The sequence below is a fragment of the Mauremys reevesii genome, linkage group 1 (assembly GCF_016161935.1).
Source record: "Mauremys reevesii isolate NIE-2019 linkage group 1, ASM1616193v1, whole genome shotgun sequence".
Taxonomy (NCBI): domain Eukaryota; kingdom Metazoa; phylum Chordata; order Testudines; family Geoemydidae; genus Mauremys; species Mauremys reevesii.
Genome location: NC_052623.1, coordinates 164,926,886 through 164,945,804, shown reverse-complemented (window position 1 = coordinate 164,945,804; position 18,919 = coordinate 164,926,886). Strand labels below are relative to the sequence as shown.

Genomic DNA, 18,919 nt, shown 5'->3' with positions numbered 1-18,919 from the left:
ATACATTGATACCCTACATGCAAGTTAAATTATTTGCAGAGTATATTCAAAAATATTAAAACTTGCTAGGGTTTTAGTAATCAGTGGTTTTTAAAACGACGTACCTCTAGAAAAGGTTTCTGTTTGTGCATATGGTATTTCAACTGCAATGTCCATTCTGTTTACACACATTTCTTTCTTATGTGGTGACCTTGCCCTGTAACTCTAAAATATAATCATGGGCCAGCAATTATCCAGGGACCTTTCTCCCTCTTTCCATTATTATTTTGCATATATCAGATTTTCCTCTAGTTGCACTTCAATGAACATTTTATTAAGAACTCTAAAGAGAATACTAAGAATAAATTGGAGGTTTAGGGGCAATATCCAGTAAAAATGCCAATTTTCAGCACAGATAAAATAAAAGTTATCCCTCTTGCCAGCCATGACATCATTTTCCTGTTCACTACCTTGAACATTTATGGAGGAGGAGAAAAGACAATAGTCTGTGAAAATGATGAATAACTCTGTGCAATGCATAAAAAATGCAGAGCTTGGAACTGCAAAGTGACTGAGTCCTTTATCATGCAGAAGCATGTAACTGTGGAAGACCACAGTTAAAAGCAGGAATGAGACAGAGTTTGGGTATATTTCAGTACTAACTAGAATTCTAGAACAGATGATGTAGATTCAATTCAGTGTATGTACTGGTAATCCAAGAGATTTAAATTTGACTAACGGAATCTGTCCCATGTAATTTAAAAAACAGTCAGAGTTAGCCAGCCTTGTCTGTCCCCTAAACAAGAACCCCCCACACTTTAACTGTCACCTTCATGACAGTTATCACTATCCAAGAGCTAGGTCCTCTACAGACAGGGTAGAAGACAAAGTTGGGTTGTGGAGTTTACAGTCTAAGGGCTTAGGCCCTGCAAGATATCTATAGGGGGAAAGGGAGGGGAAGGTAGGAGATCAGTGGAACTATCTATGGAATGCCTTGTCTACATCGACAAAGGTGCTTTTTAAATCCCAGCTGAGTTTAGGCTACAACATGATAGCTCTAATGATCTAAAACACAGCAAACTATGTCTACATGAGTGTTAAAGGAGGTTTTTAGTCAAGTCAAGATAACTATTGAAAGAGACACTTTTTGCCTATGTAGATAGAACCACAGTGAGAGCTTCTGCAAGATTGTGCCTTAAACAGGTAAGCACAAGGGACAGAATGTGACAAAAACAGTGCACTTGCATGGCAAAGTCTTGCATAGGTCATCTTAGTTCCACAATTTTGTTTTACCTTCTTTTCAAGTTTTCAGTTATCTATGTGGAGAAGGCAATAGTACAGGCTTTTGGGAATAAGTATGTTTTAGGCCAGGACTTAAAGGAGGTGAGGCTTAAGCATGATAGAGGGCAGACAGAAAGAGGTCTCCATGTATTTGTAGATCACTATTTCTCTCCCAACCTAAAAATTATCTGTTCTTTTGAACTGCTGTTTCAGTTTCACTTCACTATCAGTTTCCCAGAAGTATCAGCAACACAATTGTATACACCTTTCACTGTTGATTCTCTTTAAATAAAATAACTGCAACAGAATTTTAAAACTGATTTCAAATTCTAATCATCACCTCTCAAAATCAGAAACAAGAGAGAAGTCACAATTTGGTGAACTTCATGCTATACAAACCTAAAAGGGCATTAGAAGAAAACCTCAAATGAGATCCCAGCATTGCAGAGGACCCCTTCCCACCCACCCCCCACCCAGGGCTTTTTAAACCATTGAGCACTGTTTATTTTGACTGTCATTTTAATTAAATATCCCTATTTATCAGGTATATTAGAACAATTTAGTCCTCTCTGCTCCTACACTAAAATTCACTATCCTGCTGTGTGAATAAAGTCATGTGTCCTGTCCACAGCTACTGCATCATACTGAGTGTTTTAAGCTCATTCTTCCCATTATATATGGGTGGAGTATGTCCTACAATAGCATTTTTATTAGTGATATAGACACACACACACACACACCCCTTTAGGCATTTAATATAGATCATATGTTGTATTTATACACATGAAAACCAACCCTTCTACAATATAAAACATTACTGATATCAACTATAAATTTTTAAAGAATAAAACCATAAATTCACCACGTATGCCTAATTAATATTCTAACATTTTTTTAACAAACTATTCCAGTCAATAGAAGTGTGCTAGAAATATTTCTTTATCAATTTCTTGAGTGCCCCGGGCCTAACAAATATGTCCCTACAGTGCATTACTTGTATCACTATTCCAGCTGCATCCTTAAAACTAATGAGCCTATGCTAAATCGTACAATCCCACACATGCTGGTGGGGGGCCTGGTACTGGAAAGGGTAACCTATTCAGGTGACTTGGTGACAGATCTTCTTGACTGACAGACAAAAACTCTGGAATGGGACTTAAATTGCAGTACTGATGATCATTATAAATTTTAATTTAATAAATAATGAACACATTAGTAAGAATTTAAATAATATTTTCAAAGGATTCAGTAACAGTAACATCTAATGTAAAATCATAAAAGCATTACTGATCAGTCTAAATATCTAAACAAATCTTTATTTTACAATTAGTCTAATACCCTTCAATTTAAGGTACTTAAAGGTGTATGCACGCTTTGTAGGTTACTATAGTACATTTAATTTTATGCCAACGATAATACAGTGTGTATATTAATATATGTAAAACATCAATACAAGCCATCTGGAGAGCTAATGAATAATCAAGGGATTTCAAATTAAACTACAGAATTTTCCCTTAGAATCTCTAGGACAACACTGTCAAGTTCAATCTATTCACTTAAACTCCAGAATCAATTTTTCAAACTTTATGACAGGTCTAATAGTTTCCACCTGTTTCTTTTGCTTGACTTTTGACTGGCACGTTACCAGCTAGGGTGGAAATGTAGACAAAGACCTCTATTAGGCTCCGGCTGTTTCTCTACTGTGAGGTCACTCAGCCATTAAATTAGTTCCAGCCTACTTTGTCCTTCTATGTCTTAATTTTTGGTGGATATGTAGGTTCGGGGGAGTGAGAAGGAAGAAAGACTAAGGTTCAACTTGTGGAAAAGGTAAAGGAAAACCTCAAATCATCTTACATTCTGTAACTTAAATGGCATACTTGTAATCTACATTATATTAACAATTTGCCATATTTATTAATTCACCATAGTTTAATGCCTTTTGAGTGACTTCTATATCACCTTTTCAGTTGACTTAGATTTAGCAAATTTTAAGAGCTATCATTTCTATAGAGTTGGAAACATTTATTCTAAGGGTAGACACTTTTCTGCATTTGTTGCACTGCTAAAGGACTCAGGCCACAAACAGTATTACGAAGAAGTATAATTATTGAAATAAAGGAAAGTTGCAATATTTGTGCAAAGCATCTGTTAATGACAAAAAAAATCAAGAGCTTTCATCAAATAATGTTTCCTGAAAGTGTCAAAAACCAATATCTGCAGTTATAAAACTGGTCTGTCTATGCAAGCCTGAACTGAAACACACACTATTTTTAATGGAACTCTTAGCATTATCAGGGTCTTCAATAGCTACTTTTTTTTTTTTAGTGCAAGCAAGGAGATACATTTTTCTGAGATTCTCCTTTGGCCTGGACCTCCAATAAAACGGGCTTCCAGGAAGTGTTTTTGGTTTGTTTGTTTTTTAAACTTTGGACTGATGGCTAAAAGAAAGTAATACACTATATGTTCTACTGACTTCATAATGACTCATTGGAAACTGTGCTAGTATACACTTGATTTATTTCGATTATGTTTTCAATTAAAGACACCAGAATAGTTCTTGAATAGACATTTCATTTATGAATGGCTGGCTTTTAAAGCCTCAAAGAGCTTCACTGAATTGCAAGCTGCAATTGTATAAGGAATATATTGCCCACCACAACAATGCAGCCACAATAATACCAGCCACACTCTTCAAAACTTATACTTTAGCTAATTAAGGAGGAGGCTTTCAGTAGGCAGAATTTAATTGCCCATACTAGAATTGGCCAGGATACCCTTCTCCAACAAAAGGCTATTTAATGATGAGGACTTCTGTTTTACATCTCATCTGAAAGCCAACACTTCAAATAGCATCATTGCTAAGAAAAATCTTAGATCCAGTCCTGTAAACACTTAAGCATATGAGTAGTTGATTAAATTGGCTCTACTCATGGGGGTCAAACCTTCTGTTTTCCCAATCTCCCTCATCAGTTATTCTCTTAAATCCTCCTTGGTCAATGCTATGAGTTCAGGATTGCCTGCAAATCTAAGGTTATTCACTGCCCTCACAAATAACATGACTTGTCTTGTTTCATATCTCAGTGCTACAGCCATTCCATTACTGCTTCCAGTACCAACTCAAAGGTCTGTTTGTATTTAAGGGAAGAATTCTTCTCCTTTGGTCCGGGCTGCAATGCCTCACCTGATGGCTCAAGATCCCTTCGTAACAGCAGCTCACGCACTCTTCGACAAGAGGGTTACTGGCCCGTTTCCATGCACGAACGGTTAGCATTGCTAGGGAGCTGAAAGATATATCCTTACAGACTGGAAGCATCGGTGAGAAAGAGTCTAAGTCATTAAGTAAAGTCTGGAGTCCATCGTACACCTGCTGCCTTGGTCACCTGATCACAGGCTCAACAGGCTATTCTCTGGCTTGACCAGAGTTGCCACAACCATGGACGAGGCTGTGCTGGTTTCCTCCCAGCATTGCAGACAAAAACTCACATGGTGGAAGACTGTCCCCAACCTGATATCCGGAAGGCAATCTACAACAAGTAGCCTCCCTTGATAGAGAGGCCATCTTCTGGTTACAGAACCTAGACATCAAGTGCTAACATCTGCATACGAGAACAAGAGAAAGCAAGACAGACCATGTTATACAAATCTTATGATAGTGTATATCCTACGGTCCTTCTGAACTATTCTGCCAGCTTCTTGTTTACTCTCAGTGCACTCATCAATTTTCTCTTCATATTTACTATTAGCTTGATCAATTTCATGGGGATGCCATACATTCTCTGAATAGACTGAATATTGGCAACAAGAAGACAAAACAACGGCAATTGGAAAACAAGAGGAAGAAGTAAAGTTCAAATTCAGAGATAAAGAACTAGAACAAGTGGGAAAAAATGGGAATTGTGAAAATGACATAAAAAATAAGATTTGGACTAGACATTCCTGCATTCAGAAAACTGTTAGATCTGGAAGCAACAACCAATGTATGAGAGAAAGGTGTCCCACCAATACTACTGTATGGGTCAGAATGTTGGGAATATGAGTAAAGCCAACAAATGTAAGATACTGTCTGCAAAAATGAACTGACTGAGGGGAACACTGAGAATTTCAAGACTGCAGAAAATAAAAAAAATGAATTAATAGGAAAATGACTAGGGTAAGAAATAACATTGTTTCAGAAGAGTCAAGAAAGACAACTGCATGAACATGTCAATAATGGACATGGGAAGGATACCTTACATGATGATACATACCACAGTGAAAGAAACTAGAAACAGGGGAAGACAAAGGATAGACACGGTGGCACAGATCAAACAGGTTTAAAGATGAACAAATCCATGAAGCTGGTTGTGATGCTGGTAAACCAAAGTGCCAGCTCTGGCCAAGGCTGCAGGTGTTAGCTAAGAACTGATAAACTCATAGCTGGAAATCAAACCAGGTCACCTGTATGTTCGTTTTGTTCAGAATTGGCATTAGTCTTACAAGAATATATTTATTGTTTAGACTATGAAATGCTTGTAAGTAGCTGCATGCATTAATCTCACTTGTAATGCCTGTATGCCATGCTATAAGGAAAAATGTAAGTTTTACTTTATAACTTTGAAAAGGTTTGCTCTGAACATGTGAATCTAGGCATGGGAATTGTCCCCTGCACCTACTAAGGAGGCCAATCAAGATTAAATGGGCCATTAAGAAACATCAAAGTACAAAGAATTGGTGACAGCCCTATTACACCTTGGAAATGCTACGTGCAAGAGAGCTCATCTCACGGACTAGAAGGCCAAAGGTAAAAGATAAAACAGGCTCACAAGAAAAATCTGTCATCTCTTTGCTGTCTGAACTCTCACAGGGCAAGAGACATTAAACTAAGGCCAGATCTAGACTGCACACTTATTTCAGTATAACCACGTCACTCATAGGTGTGAAAAACCCACACCCTAAGCGATGTAGTTATATAAACACACTTTCTTTTTCCTTGTTAATATACCTTTAAATAGTTCATTACAGGATTGGCTACAGGCATTGTCTTTAATGTAAGATTTAGGGTGTCAATTGATCTGGGGTGAGTGACTGGTCTCTTGGGACTGGAAGCAATCTGAATAATTAGTGATTTTCGGTGTAAATGATCATTTATAATTAAGGCCAGCTTGCCTGGGTGGCAAGATAGATTAAGAATCTCAGGCAGGGATCAGCAACTTTCGGCACACAGCCCGCCAGGCAGGCCGGGCTGATTTGTTTAACCTGCTGTGTCCGCAGGTTCGGCCGATCCCAGCTCCCACTGGCCGCGGTTTGCCATCCCAGGCCATAGGGGGCTGCAGGAAGCGGCGCAAGCCGAGAGATATGCTGGCTGCCGCATCCCTCCAACCCCCTTGGCCTGGAGCAGTGAACCACAGCCACTGGGAGCGCAATCGACCGAACCTGCAGACATGACAGATAAACCGGCCCGGCCTGCCAGGAGGCTTACCCTGGCGGACAACGAGCCAAAGGTTGCCGATTCTTGGTCTCAGGGGACTGTCTGTGACTCCATGGTACGACTGTTATAGTGATCCAGGAGTTCACATTTGTTACTGGATTGGTGAAAGCTAATTGTAGAACATAGCACTAGTTTGGGGTGTCTGACCTGTTTTTAACAATCTGCCCTGAAGCAGGCACTCATGTTTGTGAGCCACTCCAGACAGCGTGTCACTGATACAAAACAAAGTGGTGGAAAGACTTCGTTCAGTTCCATCATTGTGCTAAGCTGATATGACCAAAGACAAATGTGGGTTAACTAACTCAAGAGCCCCAGGGGTCTGCAGGATCAGGGCCTAAGTTTGGAATCAGAAGGAAAAGTTACATTTATTGCAGTAGTTCTCAAACTTTTGTACTAGTGACCCCTTTCACATAGCAAAACTCTGAGTACGACCCCCCCTTATAAATTAAAAACACTTTTTTATATATTTAACACCATTATAAATGCTGGATGCAAAGCGGCGTTTAGGGTGGAGGCTGACAGCTCACAACCTCCCATGTAATACCTCATGACCCCCTGAGGGGTCCCAACCCTCACTTTGAGAACCCTTGATTTATTGGAATGCCAACACCACTTTCTGCAGCACCTTTATCTTTTTCTTGAAGATCTCAAATAATGACCAGGTCTGATCCTACTAATCAGTTTGAGCAATATAGTTTGAGCAATATAACACCTAACATTCAAAAGTGAAGATATTCTTATCGTCATTGCATCATCTGAAACAAATGTCAGTGCAAATGTATAGAATCACAGAAATATAGGACTGGAAGGGACCTCGAAAAGTCATCATGTCCAGACCCCTGTACTGAGGTAGGACTCTACCTACACCGTACCTGACAGGTGTTCTTAAAAACTTCCTTTGGAAGCCTATTCCAGAGCTTAACTACCCTTACAGTTAGAAAGTTTTTCCCAATATCTAACCTAAAAGTCCCTTGATGCAGATTAAGCCCAGCTCTGTCCTCATTACAATAGCATTTACCATATTTGATGACTTATCAGGTCCCCCCGCAGTCTTCTTTTCCCAAGACTAAAACATGCCTAGTTTTTTTTAGCCTCTCATCATAGGGTAGGTTTGCTAAACCTTTTATCACTTTTGCTGCTTTCCTCTGGACTCTTTCCAATTTGTCCATATCTTTCCTAAAGTGGGGCGCCCAGAATTGGATACAGCACTCCAGCTGATGCCTCACTAGTGCCAAGTAAAGCAGGACAATTACTTCCTGTGTCTTACACACGACACTCTTTTTAATATACCCCAGAATTATATTAGCCTTCTTCTATCACTGCATCACATAACAATGTGACACTCATTCAATTTGTGATCCATTATAATCCCTCAGATCCTTTTCAGCAGCAGTACTATCACCAGTTATTCCCTATTTTGTAGTTGTGCATTTGACTTTTCCTTCCTAGGCAAGATACTTTGCATTTGTCTTTACTGAATGAATTCAGACTAATTTTCCTATTTGTCACTGTCATTTTGAATGCTAATCCTGTCTTTCAAAGTACTAGCAACCCCTCCCAGCTTGCTGTCATCTGCAAATTATATAAGCATATTCTCCACTTCATTAATTAAGTCATTAATGAAAATACTGAAAAGTTCTAGACCCAGGACTGACTGAGTTGAGAGCTCACTAGACATGCCCTCTCAGGTTGACATCAAACTATTGACTACAACTCTTTCAGTATAGTCTTTCGACAAGTTATGCACCCAAATTACAATAATTTCATCTAGACTGCATTTTCCCAGTTTAGTTATGAAAATGTTATGTGAGACTGTATCAAAAGCCTTACTAATATCAAGACATATCTGGATTATTACTTCTCCCCTGTCCAGGAGGCCAGTAATCTTGTTAAAGAAGGAAATTAGATTGGTTTGGCAAGATCTGTTCTTTACAAATTCATTTTGGCTATTCTTATAACCCTATTATCCCCTTACAAACTGATTGTTTAATAATTTGCTCCAGTATCTTTCTATGTATCAAAGTTAGGCTATAATTCTCTGGGTCCTCTTTGTTCCAATGTTTAAAGACAGGTACTATGTTTGCCCTTCTCCATGAGAAGGGCCTCACCTATCCTCCATGAATTCTCAAAGATAACTGATAACAGTTGAGAGATTGCTTCAGCTAGTTCCTTCAGTACCTCAGGATGAATTTCCTCAGGCCCTGTCAACTTGAACACCGTATTTTCCGGCGTATAAGACGACTTTTTATACTAAAAAACAACCCACAAAAATCGGGGATCGTCTTATACGCCGGGTATAAACAGCGGGCAGCTCAGAGCCCTCTGATTCCCAGCCGCGGCTGGGATTTAAAAGGCTCTGTGCTCCCCGCCGCAGCGGGCAGCCCAGAGCCCTGTGATTCCCGGCCGCGGCTGGGATTTAAAAGGCTCTGGGCTCCCCGCCGCAGCGGGCAGCCCAGAGCCCTCTGATTCCCGGCCGCGGCTGGGATTTAAAAGGCTCTGGGCTCCCCGCCGCAGCGGGCAGCCCAGAGCCCTCTGATTCCCGGCCGCGGCTGGGATTTAAAAGGCTCTGGGCTCCCCGCCGCAGCAGGCAGCCCAGAGCCCTCTGATTCCCGGCCGCGGCTGGGATTTAAAAGGCTCTGGGCTCCCCGCCGCAGCGGGCAGCCCAGAGCCCTCTGATTCCCGGCCGCGGCTGGGATTTAAAAGGCTCTGGGCTCCCCCCCTCGGAAGGGGGGGTAGTCTTATACGGCGAGTATAGGCCAAAACCTATGTTTTAACTGTAAAATTAGGGGGTCGTCTTATACGCCCAGTCGCCTTATACGCCGGAAAATACGGTACATCTAACGTATTTAAATATTTTTTAACCTGTTCTTTCCCTATTTTGGCTTGCATTCCTCCCCCCATGTTGTTAATATTAAGTGTGTTGAGTATGTGGTCACCACTAACCTTTTTAGTGAAGACTGAAGCAAAATAGGCATTAAACACCTCAGCCTTCTGAGGTCACCAGTTATTAGCTCTCCTTCACTGTTGAGTACCTACACTTTCTTTTGTCTTTCTCTTGCTCCTAATGTATTTAAAGAACCTCTTTCTTACTGTCTTGCTAGGTGTAACTCATTTTGTACCTTAGCCTTATCCCTACAGGCTTGTGAAATTCTTTTGTACTTCTTAGCTATTCTTCCATGGTTTTCACTTTTTGTGGGATTCCTTTTTCATTTTCAGGTCATTAAAGAGCTCCTGATGAAGCCACAAGGCCTCTTTCTATTCTTCCTATATTTCCTTCATATCAGGATAGCTTGCAGTTGCACCTTCAATACTTTCTCCATGAGAAATTGCCAGCTCTCCTGTATACCTTTATCCCTTACATTATCTTCCCATTAGACCTTACCCACCAGTTTTCTGAATTTGTTAAAGCCTGCTTTTTTTAAATCCATTGTCCTTGTTCTGCTGTTTTCACTCCTTCCTTTCTTTAGGATCATTAAATCTATCACTTCATGATCACGTTCACTCAACTTGCCCTCCACCTTCAGATTCACAACCAATTCCTCCCTGTTGGTCAGAATAAAGTTTACAATGGCTGTCCCCCAGGTTATTTCTTCCACTTTCTGAAACAAATAAGTTTTGCCCAACACAGTCCAAGAACTTACTGGAAATTGTGAGTTTTCCCATCTTACAGGTGTCTGGGTAGTTCAAGTCCTGTATTAGTACCATGTCTTATGTTTTGGATATTTCTGTTATTTGTTCTGCAAATGACTCATCTACCTTCTCTTCCTGATTTGGTGGTCTACCATAGACCCCTACCATGATGTGATCCCTAATTATTAACTGAAGTATCATGTCTTTAGTTTATTCAGACACAATGATTATTCTGATTTCATCTTAACAGATCTGAGTAGCTATTTCACCTGCAGTGAGTTTTTTAAAGTTATACAACAAAAGATACTATCCCACACTAAAAAATGAAGACCAAATCTGCATAAAATCCAGAAGAATGGACCCCTGTGTCTCTGTGGATTGCCAATGAAATCCATGGAGATGCACATAGGTGCATGGGTTCCCACAAACAGATCCAGTTGCAGGACTGGGGCCAAAATAAAAAAGTTATTCTTCCTCCTCAGACTTAAGCTAACTTTTAATTAGCGTGCCAAAAACAAAAAAGGAAAAAAATATTTAATAGCAATATCTTTCACCTATAGTGAGAAAAATTAACGGGTTTTGTCTTCATCTTAATAAGGAATTGTTTAATTAAATTATTAAATTAGTTAATAAAATTAATCGTTTAATTAAAATAATTTAGCTGAACAGTGTTAAAGTCTTCACATTTTCAAAACTTGCTTTTGATTTTTTCTAGTTTATTCTGGATTTCTGGATAAATTAACTTTGTAAACTTTGTAAATCCTATTTATGAATCAGTTTAAAGTATATTTCAGGAAAAATGTATTAAATTCATGGGTTAAAAAAATCCCTTGATCTATTACTATTAAATTCCACAGAAAAGACTGCTAATATTTAATGAACACTGTCAACTAGCTATTTAAGCATAAAATTTAAACTACTATAAAATGATTCTAATCCAAACTCATTCTTGTTCAAATATGGTGGGGTTTTTTTTAACCCAATCCATCTATTCCCTTACCAAGAAAATATACTTTAAATTCAGTTTATATAAGACCTACTGTTTGGGCTCTATAGCTAAAGAGCAACAGCTCTTTTTGCTGATTAACTAATGAACTATGACCACAGCTAAGATCACAGAATATCAGGGTTGGAAGGGACCTCAGGAGGTCATCTAGTCCAACCCCCTGCTTAAAGCAGGACCAATCCCCAGACAGCTTTTACCCCAGTTCCCTAAATGGCCCCCTCAAGGACTGAACTCACAACTCTGAGTTTAGCAGGCCAATGCTCAAACCACTGAGCTATCCCTCCCACTTCAGATGACTTAACTGATTGCATATCTGGCCAACTGTTCCACAACATCACATTGGGGGGGGGGGGGGGGCTCTCTCAACAGACATCCTGCATAGGTGTTACCAAAGTCATTTATGTGTTGCTCAAAAGTATTTTTAAACTCTAATGAATGTTTGGAAACAAAAAAAGAAATTTGATAGTGAAATATTCATATCACCTAAAAGAGTATTAAACAGAATGTAAAAAATTATATAATATTACAAAGAAATAAATGACTTTTTAAATAAGAAAACTTGTTTTTTATTTTATCAACAAGGTTTAGAAAAATCCCGAGTCTTCTATATCTGCTTATGTAATGCCTTCACAAAACATTACAAATATTAACATTTTGCAACAGGAGAAATAATGGTTACGTCCTATTATCAAGAAAGTAATTGGTGCACTAAGTTCTCCTTCTCAAAGACATCTAAATACTTGTAAGGCCTCCATTACCATAGAATCGAGCATTTCCTAAGTGTTTATAAATAAACAGTCTCTTTCCTTCTTACTTCTCAATAAATAGGAGAGACAGCTTGTGTGTATATAGAAATTATTGAGCAAAAGCTAAGTCAAAGAGAAAAGTTTTCAATTTCATGCTGAACATTGTATGGTTAGTGTATTTCATTATAAGTGAATCACAATTCAAAATGTTTATCTGAGATGGTCTACACCAGCACCTTACCCATCAAGAAGATTCATTGTTGTTGATGTGACTTCAGCAAACAGAACAATCTTCCCAAGCTTCTTTGTTTGCAGATTGTGTTGATATGTCTGCAGGCTGAAGTGTTCAGATGAGAAGCCTCCCACAGTGACGACTGGTATGAGAGATTGTGTTATCTCCATCTCTGGTTTGTAAGATGAGACAAATTTAAGGGTCATCTTGCTGGATTTTATTAATCCTTCAACATCTACTTTTTTTTCAAGCCATTTCAGAAAAGAAATACGATTTTCCTGTAGAGAGGAAAATGAGAGAAATATGCACAACTGCACATTAATGCACAAACTTTCTTCTGAGAATGTCTATATCAAAAGGTTTCAGAGGTGTTAGTCTGTATCAGCAAAAACAACGAGGAGTCCTTGAGACACCTTAGAGACTAACACATTTATCTGGGTATAAGCTTTCATGGGCTATAACCCACTTCATCAGATGCATGGAGTGGAAAATACAGAGGCAAGTATAAATACACAGCACATGAAAAGATGGGAGTTCCCTTACCAAGTCTATGTGTCGGGGGTCAGTGCTAACAAGGCCTGGTCACTACAAATAATAATGTTCTCTCTGTTGATACTCACAATTTCCAAACTGAACACCATCAGATTAGGCCTGAATAAAGACTGGGAGTGGCTGGGTCTTTACAAAACCTAAACCTAATTTCCCCCTACTGTTATTTACACCTTCTTGTCAACTGTCTGAAATGGGCCACTCTCATTACCACTTCAAAAGTTATTTTTCCTCTCTTGGTGTCCTGCTGTTAATTGAATTGTCTCATTAGACTAACCTCACACTTGGTAGGGCAACTCACATCTTTTCATGTATTTATACCTGCTCCTGTATTTTCCACTCCATGCATCTGACGAAGTGGGTTCTAGCCCACAAAAGCTTATGCCCAAATACATTTGTTAGTCTCTAAGGTGTCACAAGGACTCCTCACTGTTTTTGCTGATACAGACTAACACAGCTACCACTCTGAAACCTCACACCTTCTTGTCAACTGTTGGGAATGGGCCACATCAACCATATTTGAATTGGCCTTGTTAGCACTACAAAAAGTAATTTTCCCTCTGCTGATATTCACCCCTTCTTGTCAACTGTTGGAAATGGGTCACATCCACCCTAACTGAATTGTCCTTATTAGCACTGACCCCCCACTCGGTAAGGCAACTCCCATCTTTTCATATGCTGTGTATTTATACCTACCTACTGTATTTTTCATCTGATGCAGTGGGTTATAGCCCACGAAAGCTTATTCCCAAATAAATGTATTGGTCTCTAAGGTGTCACAAGGACTCCTCGTTGTTGTTCTTTTTATATCAAAAGGGTCACTCCTAGATGAGTATGGAAAAACTAGCCTACATTTTCTAGGCTTCCCCTCCCTAGGATCTGCCTGATCTGCCTTGGTCTGGCTGGTTGCTTGTCACTTCCTTGACCTGCAACACAACCATCTTTGCAGCTTCCTGGCCTCCGAGTCCAACCCCTTTCCTACAAGTCTGTTGGTGACACTGTGCAGACATTCTTTGGCTCCATACCTGAGTGGGTGAGGCAATCTAAAACAAATGGATACTCCCACACTGAGTGGGTGATTTAGCATACTAACCACTTAGGCTTCTATGCTACAGGTCATATGACCCAGAGTTATGACAGACTTTACTGGGAATGTTGCACCAACTTAGTAAAAAGCATTTCCATAATGGTGAACGATTCCTCAGTAGAAGGCTGACAGAAGAGGCTGTGACTACTGATAAATTTGGACCTAAATCTTGCTAAATCCAATCTGGGTAAGGCCTTATTTGAACTGGCCAGGGTAACTAAGGGTATGTCTACACTACGGGATTATTCTGATTTTACATAAACCCTTTTTTTAAAAACAGATTGTATAAAGTCGAGTGCACGTGGCCACACTAAGCACATTATTTCGGCGGTGTGCATCCATGTACCGAGGCTAGTGTCAATTTCCGGAGCGTTGCACTGTGGGTAGCTATCCCGTAGCTATCCCATAGTTTCCGCAGTCTCCCCCACCCATTGGAATTCTGGGTTGAGATCCCAATGCAAAAACAGTGTCGCGGGTGATTCTGGGTAAACGTCGTCACTCAATCCTTCCTCCGTGAAAGCAACTGCAGACAATCATTTCGCGCCCTTTTTCCCTGGATTGCCCTGGCAGACGCCATAGCATGGCAACCATGCAGCCCATTTAGTCTTTTGTCACTGTCAACGTATGTGTATTGGATGCTGCTGACAGACGTGGTACTGCAGTGCTACACATCAGCATTCATTTGCCTTTGCAAGGTTAAAGAGACCGTTACCAGCTATAGCACCGTTTGCAACTGGAAATTGGCGATGACGGTTATCAGTCCTTTTGTACCGTCTGCTGCTGTCATGGGTGCTCCTGGCTGGCCTCGCTGAGGTCAGCCAGGGGCGCATGGACAAAAATGGGAATGACTCCCCAGGTCATTCCCTTCTTTATGTTTTGTCTAAAAATAGAGTCAGTCCTGCCTAGAATATGGGGCAAGTGTACTAGAGAACCAGCGAGCACAGCCGCTCCGGGTCAGAGCCCCAGAGATCCCGCAGAAATGATGATGCCATTCTAGGTGGTGCCCCTGCAACAACCCCCCCCCCGCCCATTGCTTCCCTCCTCCCCCAACCCTCCTGGGCTACCGTGGCAGTGTCCCCCCATTTGTGTGATGAAGTAATAAAGAATGCAGCAATAAGAAACATTGACTTTTTAGTGAGATAAAATGAGGAGGCGGCAGCCTCCTGCTGCTATGATAGTCCATGCAGTACAGAATCCTCATTAGACATGAAAGGGGGGGGGGGGCTGATGGAGCTCAGCCCCCAGTTGCTATGATGAGGATGGTTTTCAATCCTTTTGCACCGTCTGCCGGGAATGACCAGGAGTCATTCCCATTGTTGCCCAGGCACCCCCAGCCGACCTCACCGAGGCCTGCCAGGAGCACTCATGGGATGATGAGGACGGTTTTCCACCATTTTGTACCGTCTGCCATCAGGAAAGGAAGGGGAGAGGATGCTGCTGTTCAGTGCCACAGCACCGCGTCTACCAGCAGCATGCAGTAGACATACGGCGACATTGAAAAAAGACGAGAAACTATTTTTTTCCCCTTTTCTTTCACGGGGCGGGGAGGCGGGGTAAATTGACGAGATATACCCTGAACCACCTGGAACAATGTTTTTGACCCTTCAGGCATTGGGAGCTCAGCCAAGAATGCAAATGCTTTTTGGAGACTGCAGGGACTGTGGGATAGCTGGAGTCCTCAGTCCCCGCTCCCTTCCTCCATGAGCGTCCATTTGATTCTTTGGCTTTCCATTATGCTTGTCACGCAGCACTGTGTTGAGTCCCTGCTGTGGCCTCTGTCTGGAGATTTTTTCAAATACTTTGGCATTTCGTCTTCTGGAATGGAGCTCTGATAGAACAGATTTGTCTCCCCATACAGCGATCCAGTATCTCCTGTAAAGTCCGTGCTGATCAGCGCGCCACGCTGGGCAAACAGGAAATGAAATTCAAAAGTTCGCGGGGCTTTTCCTGTCTACCTGGCCAGTGCATCCGACTCCAGATTGCTATCCAGAGCTGTCACAATGGTGCACTGTGGGATAGCTCCCGGAGGCCAAAACCGTCGAATTGCGGCACTAACCCTATTCCGAAATGGCAATACCGATTTGAGCGCTACTCCCCTCGTCGGGGAGGAGTACAGATATCGATATTAAGAGTCCTTTATATTGATATAAAGGGCTTCATTGTGTGGACGGGTACAGGGTTAATTCGGTTTAACGCTGCTAAATTTGGTATAAACCCGTAGCGTAGACCAGGCCTAAGGAACTAGCTAAAACAGATTAACAAAGAAGCCAGCAAAGACCTTATAAAAGCATTTGCCTAATTAAGAGAACTCAGTATTCTCAGTGTAAAGAAGGCACTGGCCATTCTGCTCTGTTGTCACAGCTAATGACGCTGTTTGTATAGATTTGTGAATTAAATTTTTTTCAAACAGGACACAAGATGTATAAAGCATAAGCACACACTTATCCCACAGGCTCCTAGATGCTCAGCTCTCTTCCTTTTAATACAGAGCCTTAAAAATGTGAAATAAATTATACTGAAGACAAAGTTAAGGGGATGGGTGATTGGGACCACACAGGTCCTTCAGATATCCTGAAACAGCAGCTCCACATTAGTAAAACTTTTTGGATTTATCTAATGCTATTGTAGAGGGGTTTATATAAAATTAATAGATACCCATCTCCTAGAACTGGAAAGGACCTTGAAAGGTCATTGAGTCCAGCCCCCTGCCTTCACTAGCAGGACCAAGTACTGATTTTTGCCCCAGATCCCTAAGTGGCCCCCTCAAGGACTGAACTCACAACTCTGGGTTTAGCAGGCCAATGCTCAAACCACTGAGCTATCCCTTGCCCTCTAATGTTTTGCCATCTCTTTAAAACACCTACTATTTCTAAACAGCCAAAGAAAAGATGATGCTGGGACTTTTCCAAATCTAGGCCAAGTACAAGGAGCAAAAAGTCAGTCACCTACACACACAAAAACTGTCTTTTTGCTGTATTTTTCTCCACTCATTTTATGACCTATGAATCTAAACTGGACTAGATATCTACTAATAAGCTAGGAACATAAGATAAAATGGAAGTAGCTATATCACAGGTACACCAGTAGGCAACATATGAAGCTAAGGCAAGAAAGGAAGTTAAAGCTACTGATGAAAGGATTAAAGAAAATGGTAACTTATAAACTATTTTCAAAGTGTTCAAATCCTCTATACATTAAACATTTCTGGTGCACCAGGGAAAGAAGGAGCTACAGATCTGAAATTTGTGGACAAATGACTCCCCAAGACATTAAATAATGACCATAATAACCCAATTTATACAAATGAGCAAATTCTAAATTCAGCCTACTTACTTATTCAGTTCCAGCAAACTCTCCTCTCATGCTATCTGAGACAGAAGAATTAACACTGAGAAAAATCACACACTATTTACTAATAAAAATGCTTACGTATTCATTTTTCTTGGTCTGATCTTTTCTAAACAGAAAGCACTTGCAAAGTTTGCAAAGTTTAAAAGCACACAGATCTGTGTAACTAGGTACATATAGAGGTGATAGATATCAATCTCTAGGTACTTATGCAGCCCCCACTACTGCAGTATTTCAGTGCCTCAAACATTAAGTTATCCTCTCAGCACCTTTCTGAGCTAAAACTGAACTCAGACTCTCCTGAGTTCCAGTCCAGAATCTTAACTGCAGCACAATTAATACATGTCTGGCTATGACACATGCTTACTTCCCACTAATTCTTCTCCCAAGGAATTAATCTAACATTCCAAACACCACTGTCTATTTAAAAAAAAAAAAAAAATAGTGGACCTGTTTCTACCCTCCAGCTATGGAATTTCCTCCCCAAAATTTACATCTGCTCAAATCTCAGGATGGACCATTCTTTCCTGAGTAAGCTACAGCTTTTTCTATACATTGAAGTCACGATCTTGAAATCCTGTAGTGCAAAAAAATTTTTGACTTTATTCTATGCAGTAAGGAAAATGTGTTTCCCCAATGGGACTCAGCACTAGCTTCTAGCCACAAAAGGGCCTGAGACAACAGGCTTTAAATAGTGACATGTTTAGGTCGAGAAATGCTACTTTGTCATTTTTCGATTTTTGTAGCTCCTCTAAACTCTGCTCACTGAGCTTCAAGACAACTAAGGCACCTGACCTTACAGATGGAAAACAGTTCCAATAATGTTTTTCAAACTCTCTCAAATGCTTAGCTTTCGCATATACACAACTAATGATGAAGTGGCATAAACGTTTTTAGCAGTGCTTCTTTGGGCTGATCTTTGTGTTGCACTTATGACTTCACTTAAAGTAATATGTAGTACTCCCAAACTCCTGCTGATAAAATCTTTATATGCCATTATCATGTGTTACATATGGTAACCTATTATCTGTTACTAATACTTAGCTTTAACTTCTTACCAACAGATGTAATTTTATATTGCATTCTAGATGCATCTGTCAAGACTGATTCTCCACTCTGGCACTTCGAGTGTAGAAGGTGGGGGCACACAAGGATTCTAAAAGTTAATACTGGCCACTCCAGGCTTGTATTAAACTCCCAAGGTTACAGCTTTTGTCTGACCTTGGATGGGTAGATGCTGCCACCACCCAAGTGAAAACCCCTTTAAGAACCGAGGAAGGCGCACTTGGGAATTCCTTCCTGTGGGGTACCCTCAAGCCCTTTCACCCCTCTGAGGAAGAGCTGAGAAAGAACAACAAAGGAAATCAGCTGTTGCCACCAGCTAATTAAACAACATGTGCACAAACCTCTTATGACACAAAAATCCAATTCTGTTCTTAAAAAAGGTATATTTTTTTAAAAACAAAAAGAAAGAAAATACATCTGGAAACTCAGGCTATTGCTAGATTTAAAAAACCACTTACAAGGATTAAGCATCAAGAAAACTTTTCTTGAGGTCCAGTTTAAAGGTTATCAGCAAAACAAAAGCACCTGG

At 40.4% G+C, this 18,919-nt stretch overlaps 1 protein-coding gene across 2 annotated transcripts in view; it reads right to left on the bottom strand.

The window, feature by feature from the left end:
* HLCS (holocarboxylase synthetase) overlaps positions 1–18,919 on the bottom strand; it is a 218,594-nt gene that overhangs the window by 140,739 nt on the left and 58,936 nt on the right. For both annotated transcript variants that reach the window (XM_039539165.1, XM_039539172.1), the window contains exon 6: positions 12,351–12,619. In XM_039539165.1, the coding sequence (XP_039395099.1) occupies positions 12,351–12,619 (269 nt within the window). The remainder of the gene's footprint in view (positions 1–12,350; positions 12,620–18,919) is intronic.